The 17,723-nt window shown below is 43.4% G+C and overlaps 1 protein-coding gene across 8 annotated transcripts in view; it reads left to right on the plus strand.

Annotated features, from left to right (window-relative positions):
* The window catches only part of LOC137416036 (E3 ubiquitin/ISG15 ligase TRIM25), a 40,379-nt gene that overhangs the window by 18,183 nt on the left and 4,473 nt on the right, over positions 1-17,723 (plus strand). For all 8 annotated transcript variants that reach the window (XM_078770212.1, XM_068101586.2, XM_068101566.2 and 5 more), the window contains exons 4-6: positions 1,075-1,308; positions 13,049-13,071; positions 14,753-14,880. In XM_078770212.1, coding sequence (XP_078626338.1) covers positions 1,075-1,308; positions 13,049-13,071; positions 14,753-14,880 — 385 coding nt within the window. The remainder of the gene's footprint in view (positions 1-1,074; positions 1,309-13,048; positions 13,072-14,752; positions 14,881-17,723) is intronic.

The following is a 17,723-nucleotide window of genomic DNA, read 5'->3' on the forward strand; positions in this document are numbered from 1 at the left end:
TTCATGATACTTTATTCCACATAAACATTAATGATGCCATCCTTCTTATTTTCAAGTTTTGGTATTTCCTCTCTCTCTGTCTCTCTCTGTCTCTCTCTGTCCCTCTCTGTCTCTCTCTGTCTTTCTCTGTCTCTCTCTCTCTCACTCTCTCACTCTCTCACTCTCTCACTCTCTCTCTCACTCTCTCTCTCACTCTCTCTCTCACTCTCTCTCTCACTCTCTCTCTCACTCTCTCACTCTCTCACTCTCTCACTCTCTCACTCTCTCACTCTCTCACTCTCTCACTCTCTCACTCTCTCACTCTCTCACTCTCTCACTCTCTCACTCTCTCACTCTCACTCTCTCACTCTCACTCTCACTCTCTCTCACTTTCTCTCACACACACACACACACACACACACACACACACACACACACACACACACACACACACACACACACACACACACACACACCTTCTGTTCATTTATCCCCTTGATGAATCCACCTGTTATCCCACTACATCACTGTGAGTTCAGCCGGAGGCATGATATTTTTGGGGTTGTCTATCCGGATTCCACTGTTAACTTTTGGCTTCCACAGGTCGAAGGTCACAACCCTTTCAATATCATTTTCAGTCTTTTAGTCGAGTTAGACACATCCAATATTGTCCTCTTCCACTCGTCTCTTTTCTCTATTGCACTCGCACTTTCCTTTGTGACCTTAATTTTTTTCATGCAACTTTGAGATCACACGTAAAACTGGGTTAACATTTAAATGTGGACAAAGGTGCACCCACTGACGTATTTCCATAAAATTAAATTTTCTAGCTTTATTTTGTTCTTCCATGTGGCAATTTTGTAAATAAAAGAAAGATTGAATTGCTAATTTAGACTTGTTGGAGGTTGAAATTCCCTGGGCTCCATAAGCTTTGTAGATAAGAGTGCCCACTTCATTTTACCTTCAAAACTCACTTCTGGTACCAGTGATCTGATCCTATCCAGCCATAATACATTGCACCTTTTGTTAGTTTATACATTTTATCTGAAAATTTGTTCTTGATTTTTGAATCACATGATCAATGATTCTTCCCAGATCATATGCAGATTTACTGAGGACATGTTGGAGGAGAAGCGAAGGTTGGTGTGCCAATTTGTGAATGAATCTGTGGATCTGATGAAGAGTCACGTCAACAAGATGAAAATGGAGAAGCTTTCTCTTCTTGGGAAGCAGAGAGAGAAACTGGAGCAGCAGATGGAGTCTCTACGTCAAGGAAAAGCCATGCTGAAAACAGCCCTTGAGAAGCTTGAGGCCATTTCTTTTCTACAGGTGTGGTTTATCATAAACATTCTACAGGTGCATTCTAAAGCATTCTTCAGGTGTGTGTGTGTTACGTGCTGTGATTTGGACAGTGCTTATGTCTGTTAAATCCGTTACATCCAATGAGACCCCCGAGACCATCAAGACCCCTTTTTATCCCTTGGTAGTCTGAAAATGAGATCTGGGACAAATTGAAAAATTGGGAAAAATGCTAAAATAAATACAGTAAACCCTTGAATATCTTGGGTTTTGACCAATCGTGGGTAAACTCTTGTGTACCGATTTAGTTATCGCGGTGTTTCATTTCAACCAATCATGGTTTTTGAGCTGAGTTGTGATATTTTTCCACCACCCCAAACCTTTTGTTTCTTGAGTCCCGTTAATGATGACTGAAATGTAAAACGATGGGGAAAATAAGTGATTACTGTTAAAATTTCGGGTTTTGCACGTTTCATTCCATCACATGTAATTGTAAATCGGCGGAGCTGCTGCGTTGCAGATGGTAACTAAGACATGCAGCAGTACTGCACTGCACCTATCTCAGCATCCAACACTACGTTCGACGTAATCGATTCCTTTGTTTTTTGTTATTATTGCCCTGAGTGATTTTTATTTTTATTTTTTATTTTTTTAACCATGGTTCCCAAGAGAAAAAACTTCTGCTCGTGGTGAACCAAGTACAGAAGGTGTGGGAAAGTGATGTTTTTGACTCAGAAAGAGGAGGTTTTGAATGAACTTGGTCAGGCGAGAGTTTGTTTATTTTATTTATTCGCTGATGTTAGAAGCGACAGAATGACTTATAAAAGAAACATATCGACGGCTTACAAAAGGAAACGAATGATTTTAAGAGATTACTTAGTGGGGGCCTTGGAGGTGGCAGGATGGGCTGCAGGTATGCACACTCACAACAACACTGTCGAGCCTGTGTTTGAATCCTGACCCAGCGATAAACCTTTATCTCAGGCAGGTGATTCATCAATATATGTGCCGTCCTTCGGATGGACGTTAAACTGGGCATCCCATCTGCCGGCATTCGTTGGTGGACATTTAAGACCCCATTGTGTCCTTTGTGAAGATTCGGTGAGCTATTTCCGACAACATGACCGGATACCAAATTCCTGCCCAAATTACTGCTGGGAAGGCAATGGCAAACCACCTGGTATATAGTTCTTGATCAGAAAGCTGCGTCGGTGGCACCAACACTTTGTGAAAAGTGTGTCTATAGGAGAGAGATATTTCCTCGAAATTTTAGAAGGGAAAGGCCCCAATTAATGTGCTTTGAATGCTTAATCTGCTTCATCGTAATGCCGATTTTATATGTATTAGTCCCCGACCGGATTCACCCAGAGGGGACTATAGGTTTGCTCTCCTTTTGCTTGTCTGGTTTGTTACAGGTCTGTCCATTACACATTTGTTACAGGTTACACCTATGGTTTTCTACACTTTTTCTCATACCCTTTAACATTGAACTGAAACTTGGTACATGGCTTTATTATGACTAGGGCGTGCCCGTACGTGGGTGCAAAAAAACATGCGTGCAAACAACAACAACAAAAAAAAACTTTGAAACCACGTGGCAGTAACGACCACAGAACCCCCCCCCCCCCCCTCTATTTACATGAAATGGTTTGGTCCATTCGCAAAGCCAAAGCGAACGGCTTGCGAGTACGGTAGAACCCCCCCCTCTATTTACATGAAATGGTTTGGTCCATTCGCAAAGCCAAAGCGAACGGCTTGCGAGTACGGTGACCATACCTTGGGAACCACTTGTCCGATTAATTTCAAACCTTGAAAAGGCACATCCTCGGGTCCCCAGCAATATACCTGGCAAGTTTCAAGTATATCGGACCCGTGGTTGTCGAGAAACAGCGGTCACAGACAAACACACACACACACACACACACACAGAGATTACTGGAATTATAGATACACTAGGGCATGCCCGTACTATATATATGCCCGTACTATATATCTATCTAAAATTATATCCCCCCCCTCTATTTACATGAAATGGTTTGGTCCATTCGCAACGCCAAAGCGAACGGCGAACGGCTTGCGAGTACAGTGACAATCCCCCCCCTCTATTTACATGAAATGGTTTCGTCCATTCGCAACGACCACAGAACCCCCCCCTCTATTTACATGAAATGGTTTGGTCCAAAGCGAACGGCTTGCGAGTGGTGACAATCCCCCCCCCTCTATTTACATGCAATGGTTCGGTCCAAAGCGAACGGCTTCCGGAGTTTGGTAAAGAAATCGCCATCGCGTACACAAACGCGCAGGAAAGCGAATGAATCGCAAATTCGTTTTTATTAGTTGTAAAACATAGTTTAACGCCAACATAGTTTGCAAACGTGAAATAAATGAATACGCTCTCAAATGTGCCATCCGAGGCAGAGTGTGCCCGCCACGTTCGGCACACGCGATCGTTCGCTGCTCTCTGATTGGTTGAATCGTTTTTTGGACATAGCTCGGTAAGTAATTGTCCGATTAATATGAAACCTTGAAAAGGCACATCCTCGGGTCCCCAGCAATATACCTGGCAAGTTAAAAGTATATCGGACCCGTGGTTGTCGAGAAACAGCGGTCACAGACAAACGTACAGACGTACAGACAGACAGACAGAGATTACTGGAATTATAGATAGATAAGTTATAGAACAAGTTTGAGTTTCGGGACATTTCGGGCAATTTTTCACGGAGTTAAGACATTTTTAGACTTAGACGGTTGGGGACATTTATTTAAAAGCAAGTCGCCCTCTTGTTTTGCATGTTTCTTTCAATTGTGATGTTTCGTTTTGGCTGTCACCCTCCTTCCTTTGTATGAACTGGAAGCCCACGAACCTAACTCCCTTATTACCATACAAAATTGTTTTTGTCCACCGTCGCATATTCCAGGAACGTAACCTCTTGAGATTTTTTTTTTTTTTTTTTTGTATACTGAATCGAGGCTCGTGAAAGAGCTAACATTTATTTCACAAACAAATCAACCAGACAAACAAAAAATATATAAAAAGAGGGAGCGGAAGACAAGATGGGAGAGAAGGGGAAGCACACAAACACAACATTTGAGAGCAGGGAAATGTGTGGGAGGGAGAGGGCTTGGGGGGGAGGAGGCATGGGAAGGGGGGAGGGGGGTGGGAGAAGTATAAAACACAAGGACACCAAGGACACCAAGGACTTCCAGGACAGAAGTTGGGATTTCAAAAAAGTGGATTTGGGGTGAAATTAGCGGGGGTAGAAAAGATCAAGGTTTTGGTTGGGGGAAGATAAGAGATGGTGGTGAACAGCTGTTTTAAAGACCTGGAGGGTGGAGTGGGATTGAAGAGAGTGAGGGAGTTTGTTCCAGAGGCAGGAGAAAAGAGGAATGAAGGAGTGAAGGTGAGCAGAGAGTCTTGAATTTGGCAGTTCAACCATAAGAGGGTTGCAGGCAGATCTTGTGCGACCTGTAGGAATATTTGGGGGACAGAGCCCAGAGAGAGCTGGGGGGGGGGGGGGGCAAGGCCAGAGAGGAGTCGGTAGAAGACGGAAAGATGCCTGTGGTGAGTGAGTGAAAGGCCCTTGGAGTTAGCTTCATCGTGGGAGATTCCAATGATTCTGAACGCTTTGGTTTCAACAGCGTGAAGATGAGCTAGGTGTGAGGCAGGAGCACCAGCCCAGAGGGGAGAGCAGTATTCCATTGAGCTGCGGATGAAAGCCTTGTATGTGGTGAGGAGCTCAGGTGTGCCAAGGAAGGACTTCGCACGACGGAGGATGCCCATTCGGCGACTGGCTTTGGAGGCCAGATTTGAAATGTGGTTTTCCCAGGAAAGATCATGGCAGATAGTGAGACCCAAAAGCTTGAGTGACAGAACTTCTTGGAGAGGATTATTCAGAAAGTGGATGGGAGGGTTGTCCAGTCGGTCCTTTCGGAGAGACATCGTAAGAGTGTGAGGTTTGTCAGGATTGAAAGACAGGGTGCCACTTGTTTGCCCAGTCTGTGATTTTGTCCAGGTCTGCAGAGAGTGAGGAGGCTGCAGACTTCCGATCTGAGGGATGAGGAATGGAGCGACAGAGAGTAGAGTCATCAGCAAAGAGATGGAGAGGATTTCCAAGAGAGTCAGAGAGATCGTTGATGAAGACCAGAAAAAGCACAGGGCCCAGAACAATGCCTTGGGGAACTCCAGCCTGAACCGGAAGAGGAGATGAGAGAAACCCATTCAGGGCCACACGTTGACTACGACCAGAGAGGAAGTCCGCCAGCCATGCGTGGAGATTTCCATGGATACCAATGCAGGAGAGTTTGGTGAGCAGAGCGGGGTGCCAGACTGTATCGAAGGCACGTGATATGTCAAGGGAGACGGCTCTAATTTCCTGTTTGGCATTGAGGACCTCCATCCATTGTTGAGAAAGCAGAAGCAGCATGTCCAGAGTAGAGTGACCAGGTCTGAAACCAAATTGATGATCAGAGATCAAGCCATTGGAGAAGAGGAAAGATTTCATATCCGAAGCAATGATGGATTCCATGACTTTGCTGATAATTGGGAGAAGGCTGATTGGTCTGTAGTTGCTCGGATCTTTGCACCTTTTTTGTGCAAAGCGGTGATGTTGGCTGATTTCCAAGCAGATGGCAGATGACCTTGAGCAAAAGAGAGGGTGAAGAGAACAGAGAGAGGGAGTGAAAGAGCGGAAGAACAGGATTTTGGACCCGTGGGCTGATGCCGTCAGGTCCAGTTGCAGAATCAGAGTCGAGGGTTGACGGAAACTTTTCCACCTTGTCAGGAGGAAAGGACACAGAGTCCAGGAGCAGCTGGGTACGACTGGGTACGGTGGGTACAGAGAGGGATGGGTTTGGGACACAAGATTTAGAGGCAAACACAGAGTTGAGGCATTCAGCTTTTTCACGTGCGGAGTCAGCCGTTAAGCCATTTGAGGTGAGGGAGGGGATGGAGGGGGAACAAACACCAGAAACAGATTTGACCAGACGCCACCAGGATTTGGAAGAGGGAGACAGATAAGAGAGTTCGGTCTTGAGAACGGAGAGATATTGTTTCCTGGCTCTCCTGAGGGTGGACAAACACTTGTTTCTGGCTTTGTGAAAGGAAATGAGATTTCCTTCCGTTGGATTTGCTTTCCAGGAGACGAAAGCAAGTTGTTTTGGGCAACAGCCTCACCACAAGATTCCGTGTACCATGGATGGGAGGAAGGGTATGACAATTGAAGACGAGATGGGATAAATCTGTGCATGAGAGAGGGATGTTGAGGGTTATACTGTAGTTGAGGGTGTACTGTAATTTAAAAAAATGATCAAAGTAAATTGGAAAAATGCCCAAACTTATTTTTACACTTCTCCCCCACAAATTTGCCCACACCTCCTTGCCCCACATCCACACAACCTCTCAATTGGAGTTCTGGAAGATGAAAACATGTTAACGTATTGATTATCCCACTCCACTTCGAAATCAACAGGACAAAAATTAATTTAAATTGTCATTAATTAAGTTTTCTATAAACAAGATAATATTTAATCACAAACATTTATAAACTGTTTTTTTTTAACTTAAACGTCAGAAGGATGGCATCAGTGAGGTTTATGGTGAAATAAATTATCATGAATAGATATTAAATACATTTTCATTCTGTTGATTTGGGAATAGAGTAGGATAGAAGGTTTTAACACTTTCATTACTTCTGCCATCAAAGGTGGATGGAGGTTATGTTTTCACCCCTGTCTGTCTGTTTGTCTGTCTGTGAACAAGATATCTCAAAAGGTTGTGGACGGATTCGGACAAAATTTGGCAGAGACCAAAAGTTACGGACGGATGAAAAAAGTTACGGATGGATTTGGACGAAACTTTTTCGACAGGTGTATGTGACAACGACGATATGTTTAGATTTTGATGAAGATCCGGATTTGGATCCGGCTCCGAGAATTATTTCACCATTGGGAGATGGAGCCAAAAACGACATACAGCAGGATATCTCAAAAAGTTGTGGATGGATTTGGACGAAACTTGGTGGAGAGGTTGTGTGTGTGACAGGGCAGAATCGACTCAATTTTGATGAAGATCTGAATATGTTTTCGGATAGGAGTATTATTTAATTTTTAAGTGATTCGTCACCATTGAGGGATCAGGCGAAAAGCGATTATATAACATGATCTATCTATAATTCCAGTAATCTCTGTTTGTACGTCTGTACGTTTGTACGTCTGTTTGTCTGTGACCGCTGTTTCTCGACAACCACGGGTCCGATATACTTTTAACTTGCCAGGTATATTGCTGGGGACCCGAGGATGTGCCTTTTCAAGGTTTCATATTAATCGGACAATTACTTACCGAGCTATGTCCAAAAAACGATTCAACCAATCAGAGAGCAGCGAACGATCGCGTGTGCCGAACGTGGAGGACACACTCTGCCTCGGATGGCACATTTGAGAGCGTATTCATTTATTTCACGTTTGCAAACTATGTTGGCGTTAAACTATGTTTTAAAACTAATAAAACCGAATTTGCGATTCATTCGCTTTCCTGCGCGTTTGTGCACGCGATGGCGATTTCTTTACCAAACTCCGGAAGCCGTTCGCTTTGGACCAAACCATTGCATGTAAATAGAGGGGGGGGATTGTCACCGTACTCGCAAGCCGTTCGCTTTGGACCAAACCATTTCATGTAAATAGAGGGGGGGGATATAATTTTAGATATAGATATAGTACGGGCAATGCCCTAGTATTAATAAAAAAGAAGTTGTGAATGAGTTGGTTCGGTGACGAGAACAAGCCGATTAGATTTTGGTTCAGGTCTGAATCCAGATCCAGCCTTTCTTTGGGATACAAAACAAACTGTTCAGACTGGCGGAGGTATGCACTCTACCGAGTGCTGTTCTAGTTTACTCAATGTTTTTATCAGAAAGTACACGAGTACTCTCTATGTAGGGATGGTGTGGGAAAAAAAATGTCGGTCCCATCTGCTACATACAAAACTAAAGTTTGAGTATCTTCTCTAACAAGTCGCTTAGGCTACATCTGAGAACCCACCTGGTCTATTCAACTGATTGTCTAGGAAGGGATCATTTTTCAGTCCTCTAGAGTCTAGACCATGGAAAACGGAAAAGAAAAATAAAAAAGGCAAAAAAATGAAATCGGTCAAACCCAGGAATTCATCAATGGCAATGATTCTGATACCATCCGACAGAGTTTTACTTATACAACATCCTTTGGTATCGTAATTTTATTAGCTTGAAAGAATTCCACGAAAAATACGAAAAGCTACATTTCTTTGTAAAAGAAGAAGAAGGAATTCGACAGGTAGGCGGGACTATGTCAATCAGTCTGGTGGAGGCGGGACCACGAGACTCAGTGTCGTTGTATTATTTGTGATAATGTGACATCAATTGATATCAGTAGAAATATGCCCCGAGAAATCCCTTTTTTCAGTGTTTTATTCATGAAAATAAAATAATAGCTAGATCCCGGTGCTCCACAATGGATGCACATGATCACAAACCTTCTTGACTCGTGGTTTCACCGTGGCAGATTCACTACATCAGCACATCACGTCGGCATCTGGCATCGTATAGAAAAGCCTGAACTTGATGAACAGCCTAAATGGATATTTTAAAATAAAGATCCTAGTTTCCCCACGTCTGTGGCCTACATCACCCACTGTCAACTGAGGTTGGTGATTTGGGGGAGGAAGGTGGAAGCATGGGGGCACAAAGTTTGATTTGCCCCCCAGGTGCCAGACACCCTCAGGAGGCCACTGGCGAGCACGGCTATGAAGTTTGTACTTCAACATTTGTAAATCGGTAGTTGAATACATATATATATATATATATACCAGCAGAAATTCTAATATATATATATATATATATAAAGTAAGTACACCCCATGTAAAGTTTTGACTTTTTCAACATATTTCAACTTACAGCTATTTGATCTTCATTTCAACAATATTGATAGATAAAGGTGATATAATATAACAAATATCATGACACATTTACATTTTGTAGTCCATTGTATAATTTAAATAAACATAAATGCAAATTTCGCATGTGGAAAAAGTAAGTACACCCCGACATTTATCACTACTTCAAATACCTAAAATTAGAATCAGGTGCACCAGCTCAGGTGCAAATGATTAGAACATCATTAGAGAGGATCTTGGAGGAACCTGTCTTATTTAAACCTCAGACATTTAGTTTGGTTTGCTCTTTGTTGTTGAAGTGTGTGGCGTCACTATGCCGAGATCAAAAGAGCTCTCTGATGCCTTCAGAACGAAGGTTATAGATGCCTACGAGTCTGGGAAGGGATTTTAAAAGATCTCCAAACGATTTGAAATCAATCATTCGATTGTCCGGAAGATCATCTACAAGTGGAGAAGATTCCCAAACAACTGCCAACTTGTTCAGGCCAGGCCGCCCCAGCAAATTCAGCCCGAGAGCAGACCGCAAGATTCTGAAAGAAGTCTCGAAGAACCCCAGAATGTCATCACGGGACCTACAGGTAGCTCTTGCCACTGTTGATGTCAAAGTGCACGAGTCTACCATTAGAAAGAGGCAGCACAAATTTGATGTACATGGGAGGTGTGCCAGGAGGAAACCTTTGCTGTCCAGAAAGAACATCAGGGCAAGACTAAAGTTTGCCAATGAACACTTAGGCAAAGACCTGCACTTCTGGAACAATGTGATCTGGACGAGGTAGAGCTATTTGGCCACAGTACCAGAAGACATGTTTGGCGAAAACCAAAGACAGCATTTGACCACAAGAACCTGATACCAACTGTAAAGCATGGTGGTGGAAATATTATGGTTTGGGGCAGCTTTGCTGCATTTGGGCCTCGGCAGCTCACCATCATAGAATCCACTATTAATTCTTCATTGTACCAGAGGGTGCTTGAGGATAATGTGAGGCCATCTGTCGGAAAGTTGAAGCTCAACCGAAGGTGGACCTTGCAACATGACAATGACCCTAAACATACCAGTAAATCCACCAAGGAATGGCTGAAAATAAAGAAATGGAGGGTTCTGGAATGGCCAAGTCAAATCCTGGATCTAAATCCCACCGAGATGTTGTGGGGGGATTTGAAACGAGCTGTGCATGCAAGAAACCCCTCAAACATCGCACAGCTGAAAGAATTCTGCATGGAGGAGTGGGCAAACATTTCTCCTAGTCGATGTCAGAGACTGGGAGACAGTTATAAAAAACACCTACTTGAGGTTGTTTCTGCCAAAGGAGGCAATACCACCTATTAGAGCCAAGGGTGTACTTACTTTTTCCACATGCGAAATTTGCATTTATGTTTATTTAAATTATCCAATGGACTACAAAATGTAAATGTTTCATGATATTTGTTATATTATATCACCTTTATCTATCAATGTTGTTGAAATGAAGATCAAATCGCTGTATGTTGAAATATGTTGAAGTCAAAACTTTACATGGGGTGTAAAGGTGACCCTTTTAAAGACACCGCCCGAGACCCTTTTAAAGACACCGCCCGAGACCCTTTTAAAGACACCGCCCGAGACCCTTTTAAAGACACCGCCCGAGACCCTTTTAAAGACACCGCCCGAGACCCTTTTAAAGACACCGCCCGAGACCCTTTTAAAGACACCGCCCGAGACCCTTTTAAAGACACCTCCCGAGACCCTTTTAAAGACACCGCTCGAGACACTTTTAAAGTCATCGCCCGAGACCCTTTTAAAGACACCGCCCGAGACCCTTTTAAAGACACCGCCCGGGACCCTTTTAAAGACACCGCCCGAGACCCTTTTAAAGACACCGCCCGAGACCCTTTTAAAGACACCGCCCGAGACCCTTTTAAAGACACCGCCCGAGAGCCTTTTAAAGACACCACCCGAGACCCTTTTAAAGACACCACCCGAGACCCTTTTAAAGACACCGCCCAAGACCCTTTTAAAGACCCGGCCTTATCCATTTTGACCCTTTGACAGCTCCCATCCTATCAATGCAGACTCCTTGAAGGCCCCTTCATATACCCATTTAGACCATTTCATACCCATTTAGATCCTTTAGATCTGTTGTGACACTTTAATATCCTTTAGAGTTAGACCCATTTGAAATGTTTAACCTCTTGACCTTTTAAGACCCATTTAGACACTCCAAAAGCCTTTGGACAATTTAGTCCTCCTTTCGACCCCTCAGAAAATCATGAAAAATATTTGAGGGGATTGATTATTTTATTCGATCTTTTCCTTGCACCATTTGTATCATATCACAAATTGCAATGATGAATCGAAACCGATATTCCAAAGCGAAACTGATGTTGAAAGGACTAACTGATACGACTGATATACGGATCTTCGAATGGGGAACCAGAATGTATTGCTGAGAAATAACGAATAGAAATTGCAGATAAAGCAAAACTATGGGTAATGTAGAGAGAGGCAGGTTGGGGCTGAAGAAGTGATGTGGAGAGGGAAAGGTTCTTGGAGGTAGTCGGTTGGCATAGGAAGAAATTTTGTGATCTTCAGTCAAGCGGTGGGCCCAAAACGCTGCTAAATTAATTTCCCAGCCGAGCTTCCATAATTTCACCGTCACTCCTCAACAAGCAGGATTTTGGAGGTACAAGTATGGATTCGAAAGCTTAACTGTATAATGGACTGCAGTTGCCATGGTTACCAGCTCCACTAAATGTGATATCTGTTTACTGAATATTTATGCTGAATTCATGTTTCTACCAATGCCCAATCCTAAAAAAAATAAAAATGCTAACTTGAGGTGAGACGTGCATGTCTGCTATTCAAAGTTCAGGGGGAGTCTCTCAATATTTAAAATTCACTGTCAACTTGAGGGCCTTTAGCATGTGACAGTTGATTGGAAAGGTACAGTATACATGAGAGAGCTTCTGAAATGAGTCATGAAATGGACTAGAAAGGTGAGGGAATGTATTTCCAAGTGGGTTGACGTCATGTATTAAGTGATATTTTAATTTGTTTCTCACAGTGATAGTTTGTGATGAAAATGGGTTTCCTGAATGATTACATGATGTCATCATTCGTTTGTCTCCATTTTAGAAATAAACATTATTTAATGAATATTAAATGTCTATTTAATAAATAATAAAGCTTTTCCTTTGTCTCCATTTAATAAATAAACATTATTTAATAAATATTAAATATCTCTATTTAATAAATAATAAACCTTTTCCTTTATCTCTATTTAATAAACTAGGGCATGCCCGTACGTGGGTGCAAAAAAACATGCGTGCAAACAACAACAACAAAAAAAAACTTTGAAACCACGTGGCAGTAACGACCACAGAACCCCCCCCCCCTCTATTTACATGAAATGGTTTGGTCCATTCGCAAAGCCAAAGCGAACGGCTTGCGAGTACGGTAGAACCCCCCCCCCCCCCTCTATTTACATGAAATGGTTTGGTCCATTCGCAAAGCCAAAGCGAACGGCTTGCGAGTACGGTAGAACCCCCCCCTCTATTTACATGAAATGGTTTGGTCCATTCGCAAAGCCAAAGCGAACGGCTTGCGAGTACGGTGACCATACCTTGGGAACCACTTGTCCGATTAATTTCAAACCTTGAAAAGGCACATCCTCGGGTCCCCAGCAATATACCTGGCAAGTTTCAAGTATATCGGACCCGTGGTTGTCGAGAAACAGCGGTCACAGACAAACACACAGACACACACATACACACACACATACACACAGAGATTACTGGAATTATAGATAGATGAAAGGAAATGCGCATTCCATTGTCAATGATCTCATCCTTTGTTTTCCTCCTTTTCAGGGTTCCAAGGACCTGCTGAAAAGGTTTGACTGCATTGGTGTCCAACACCTCATCAGCACATCACAAATCATGCTTTAAACATTTGAAGCTATTTATAGTTTTCACATAAAATTGTTTTTCACTTCACAAAAATGCCAAACATGCCGTCCCCGTGATGTTTTTACGTCCCACTTCATGTGAGTGTAACTGAAATAGGAAAGAACTCGCACATCTCACCCACTTAAACATATTGGCGAGACAAACACAGCCATTGAGTTTGGGGTGGAGGGGGAAAGTGTCGTCAATTCCCGGGACACTCTGGCTACCATTGACGTCACAACAATGGCCCCACTTTTCTCATCACACTCAGCGGAGCATTTCCACCTCCCTATGGAGATTGTCCTTGCTGTATTCTTTTAAATGCTGAACGCCAAACAAGGAAGCAGCACGAACAATTTTGAAGTCTTCAAGGCTCTGCCCGGGTTTTAACCGCCGGCCTCCCTAACAACTAGATGGTATTCATAGAATACGTACCCTGTGCAGTCAACTTGGTGCAAGCCAACTGTTCTGTGTTTGAACGGTTTTTTTCTTTGATCCAATATGGCTGCCAGACCACGTGAGCAATTACATCATAAAATTATATTCTGTAATATAATTGTTGTGGAGATCATGCTCAATCAATTTCAAATTGATCAGACCAAGCGTTGTCCCTTTCAAATTATGACGTCATAATTAACGTACTAATGGCATCATCATTAACATATCTTATTCCCCATGGGGAGTACTTGACAACGAGCCATGTTTCAATTTTTTCAATTTAGCGGTTTGCGAGATATAGTGGTGTAAAGTTTTTCCAAGATGGCGTCCATGCACTTGACCGATAACGTCATAATTATGAATAAAAAAAATTCTACAGGTGGATGGTAAAATTTCGTGTCAATCGGACCAACGGTTGCCGAGAAAATGCATTTTAAAAATGCAGACACGTCCGCCACACGTACCCAACCGAATGCCTAACCTTGATTTTCGCTTCGTGAGCTCAGGGTACTAACATTCACTGAACACGATGCATTGCCTAACAGGACAGGATGAAGGTATTGATAGATGGTGCACATTAACATGAATTACAAGGAGATTGATATAGAATAGACTAAGACATTGTTTATAACATTTGAACCTGGATTCTGTGTACCTTGTTGCAGGAGTGCAGAAAGGAACACTAACAGGGTAACATTAACAAACCTGACCTTTGTGAGTGGTCTTGTCCTACCACAATGACGTTGTTGGATCATTCTCGCCCCTGCTTACCAACTGCAGACAGACAGTTTTCTCTTCTTTAGCTTCTGAATTTCCCCTTTCTTCTGTCCATCTCCTGTCAGGAAGCCGAGTCCATGGACGATTAACTTTGCCTCGTGCTCTTTTTCATCATGTCATTCATCATTGTGTTATTGTTTCTCCAAAGCACACTTCCGTTCTCTTCAACTATCACGGACAAACTCTTTCCATACTGTTCATCAGTTTTTGTCTGCTTATTTCCTTTGCACCAATTGATTGAGCTCCTCTAGAATCGAGACTTCCGAATAAAAATACAAATTGATATAAAATATACTCTTATCTGTTTTATATTTTTAATTATTCACCATTCTTTTATGGACAACTTGTTTTCATACCGTATATTTAAACATTTATTATTTTAACAATATTGTTTTTCATTTTTATTCCAAGGCTCGAGTCCATGTCAGACTTAAAATCCGTGAGGAAGACACCGCTCGCAGTTCTGGACTTCTCGAAGGAGGATAAAGATTCGGACATACTCGTCAAGCTCAATAGGAACTTCCTGGAGAAGATGCAGAGTGAGTGACACAAACTAGACATTTTGTAAACAAAATAATAAGGGAACTCAAAACGTGACACAAATATGAAAGTGAAACAGTAAAAGAGAATCCTAGAAAAGGAACAAATGGCAGTTTTGTTTTTGTTTTTCTACTAAATCGTGGGTTCGGGACGAGTGGGTTTACCGAGGGCAAAGCCCCTAACTCCCTCCCCCCTCCAAAAACAAGGTGATACAAGTGTGGGTCAATGCCAAACTTCTTCAGAGAAAATCGCAATAATGACCTGACTCACAAACCCCTCCTTGATCAGCTTCTCGGCCGCCTCTTACTCCTCGGCGGAGTCCTCCTCCGGGCCGTCCCGCCCATGTGCCGACACCAATAAAAATAATTATATTGCCACTTCCGGCTCCTAAGCACACTGCTGCCATGTCTGGCACACTGGCCAGAGAGGTCGTGATGGCCTTTCGCTTTTCGTGACAGGAATTCCTCATCTGGCCCCACCCACAAACTAGGTGTTTGCACCGAGAAAATTACTCTGACTATCCTGTCTTTAAATTAAATACGCTGCTTCCTCAGCATCACATTTTACAAGATGGCTTACTCTGCCAGGTCCCTGTTACATGGCAATCTAACCTCGAAACACACGTGCCATGTTACACTTACCACAATGTAGCTATGGATCCCTCCTTCCATGTAACAATATGACTTGCTGCATACATATCAATTTCCAGGTAATAACACCCACGACTTTATACTACACTTGCTTTTCAAACAGAACACGCAATGATGCGTCATTAATTTTGTTATGATAAAGTACCATTTTGGATCAGAAATACAACACAGAACATCAACGATATTTAAATCCTTTTCATGCATTGAAAAAGTCATCATATGAAGTTTATCTATATATATAAAACACAGTGTGTGTGTGTGTGTGTGTGTGTGTGTGTGTGTGTGTGTGTGTGTGTGTGTGTGTGTGTGTGTGTGTGTGTGTGTGTGTGTGTGTGTGTGTGTGTGTGTGTGTAATGTTACCGATAGACTCCTAAACGGAGAGGCTCACGTACTTGATATTGGCACAAACATGGCCATTGAGCCTGGGAAGAACATGGCCGACCTAAAAATTTATTTCATGATATTTTTTTTACCATATTTTTACCTCAGCGCATTTCAGCGAGGAATATTATGACCGGAATGGCAGAGCAGCGCGCTGATTCGCTCAGAGCGATCACGTGATGTTCCTTGCCGCCATTAACTCAGTTACGCGTTCGCACGTATTTCAGAGCGAAAAGCGATTGCGTTTTTTCACATTTCAGCGAGGAACATTGCCATTCACACCACATAGGTTTTTTCCCTTTCATCTTTAGATCCATATTTTTTGCCATAACGTAGCGCATTATGGCTCTCTCGAGCTCGAGTTAGCCAATCACCTGGGAGCATGAGGCCACGTTGGCCACGCCCACGACACGACGCAGAGTTGCAATCGATCGCTCAGAGCGATCACGTGATGTTCCTTGCCGTGCGATTGCGTTTTTTCACATTTCAGTGAGGAACATTGCCATTCACACCACATAGGTTTTTTTTTCTTTCATCTTTAGATCCATATTTTTTTTCAGCGAGGAATATTATACACGGAATCTGAATCGGTGGCAGAGCAGCGCGCTGATTCGACGATTCGCGTGCCCTCCCCCCTCCCCTCCCCTCCCCCCTTCCCCCTCCTCTCCCATCCCTCCCCCTCCCCTCCCCCCCCCCTTTCCTCCCCTCTCCTCCTCCCCTCCCCCTCCCCCTCTTCTCCCTCACGTTTATACACGCAATGCCGGGTACTTCCCCCCCCCTCTCCTCCCCTCCCCCCCTCTCCTCCCCTCCCCCCCTCTCCTCCCCTCCCCCCCTCTCCTCCCCTCCCCCCCTCTTCTCCCCTCCCCCCCTCTCCTCCCCTCCCCCCCTCTCCTCCCCTCCCCCCCTCTCCTCCCTCTCCCCCCTCTCCTCCCCTCCCCCCCGTTCCCCTCCCCTCCTCTTCCCCCTCCCCCCCCGTTCCCCTCCCCTCCCCCCTCGTTCCCCTCCCCTCCCCCCCCATTCCCCTCCCCTCCTCTTCCCCCTCCCCTCCCCCACCCGGCAATGCCGGGTACTTCTGCTAGTAAAGTTATAAAATGGGAGATGGTGGGGCTTTCCAGCAAGGGAGAGAAATCTTCTTTTGTGCTGAGAACAATCTTTGTACAGGTCAATGAGTTTAGATTGTGAAGAACAAGGACCTGAACTTGGTGTTTGTGTAAAACTTAACAGCCAAGTTCATGACACTGATCGCTCACTGTTTTTGTTTTTTCTTCTCTTGAACTGGAATTCTAAAGGTTTGTAAAAGTAAAGGATCGTTGTCTGAAAGTTGTTAAAATTAATACTCTACGGTGTCGTGTTCACGGCACATCACAAACGAAGCAGACTTTTGATTAATCTTTCCAGGTGTTTTATATGAAGCACACCCACTGATTACACAGTGATGCATCCATCATGTGGAAACCTGTCTGATGAATGAGTTGTTCCCACTCCCATCTTCAAATAATCTGCCCATTGATTAAAAAAAAAACACATGATCAATGAGCATTATGTAAGGATGAGCAAATCAACTCCAACTCATTTTGATTTTGAATCGATTGGATACCCAGGGACATATACTGGAAATATATATATATACAGTATATACCATACTGTAAATATAATAATATTTTCACAATTGCACCGACTTATGTAGTTACCAACACTGATTTCACCAAGAACGATCTCAGATCAACATAGTCAAATGGAAGAACAACATATTGTGCAGTACGGGGTAGTGTAGGAACAATGTTGTGAAATTTGCTTCATTATTTGATTCA

Source organism: Myxine glutinosa, chromosome 1 (assembly GCF_964187855.1).
Source record: "Myxine glutinosa chromosome 1, kmMyxGlut1.1, whole genome shotgun sequence".
NCBI lineage: Eukaryota > Metazoa > Chordata > Myxini > Myxiniformes > Myxinidae > Myxine > Myxine glutinosa.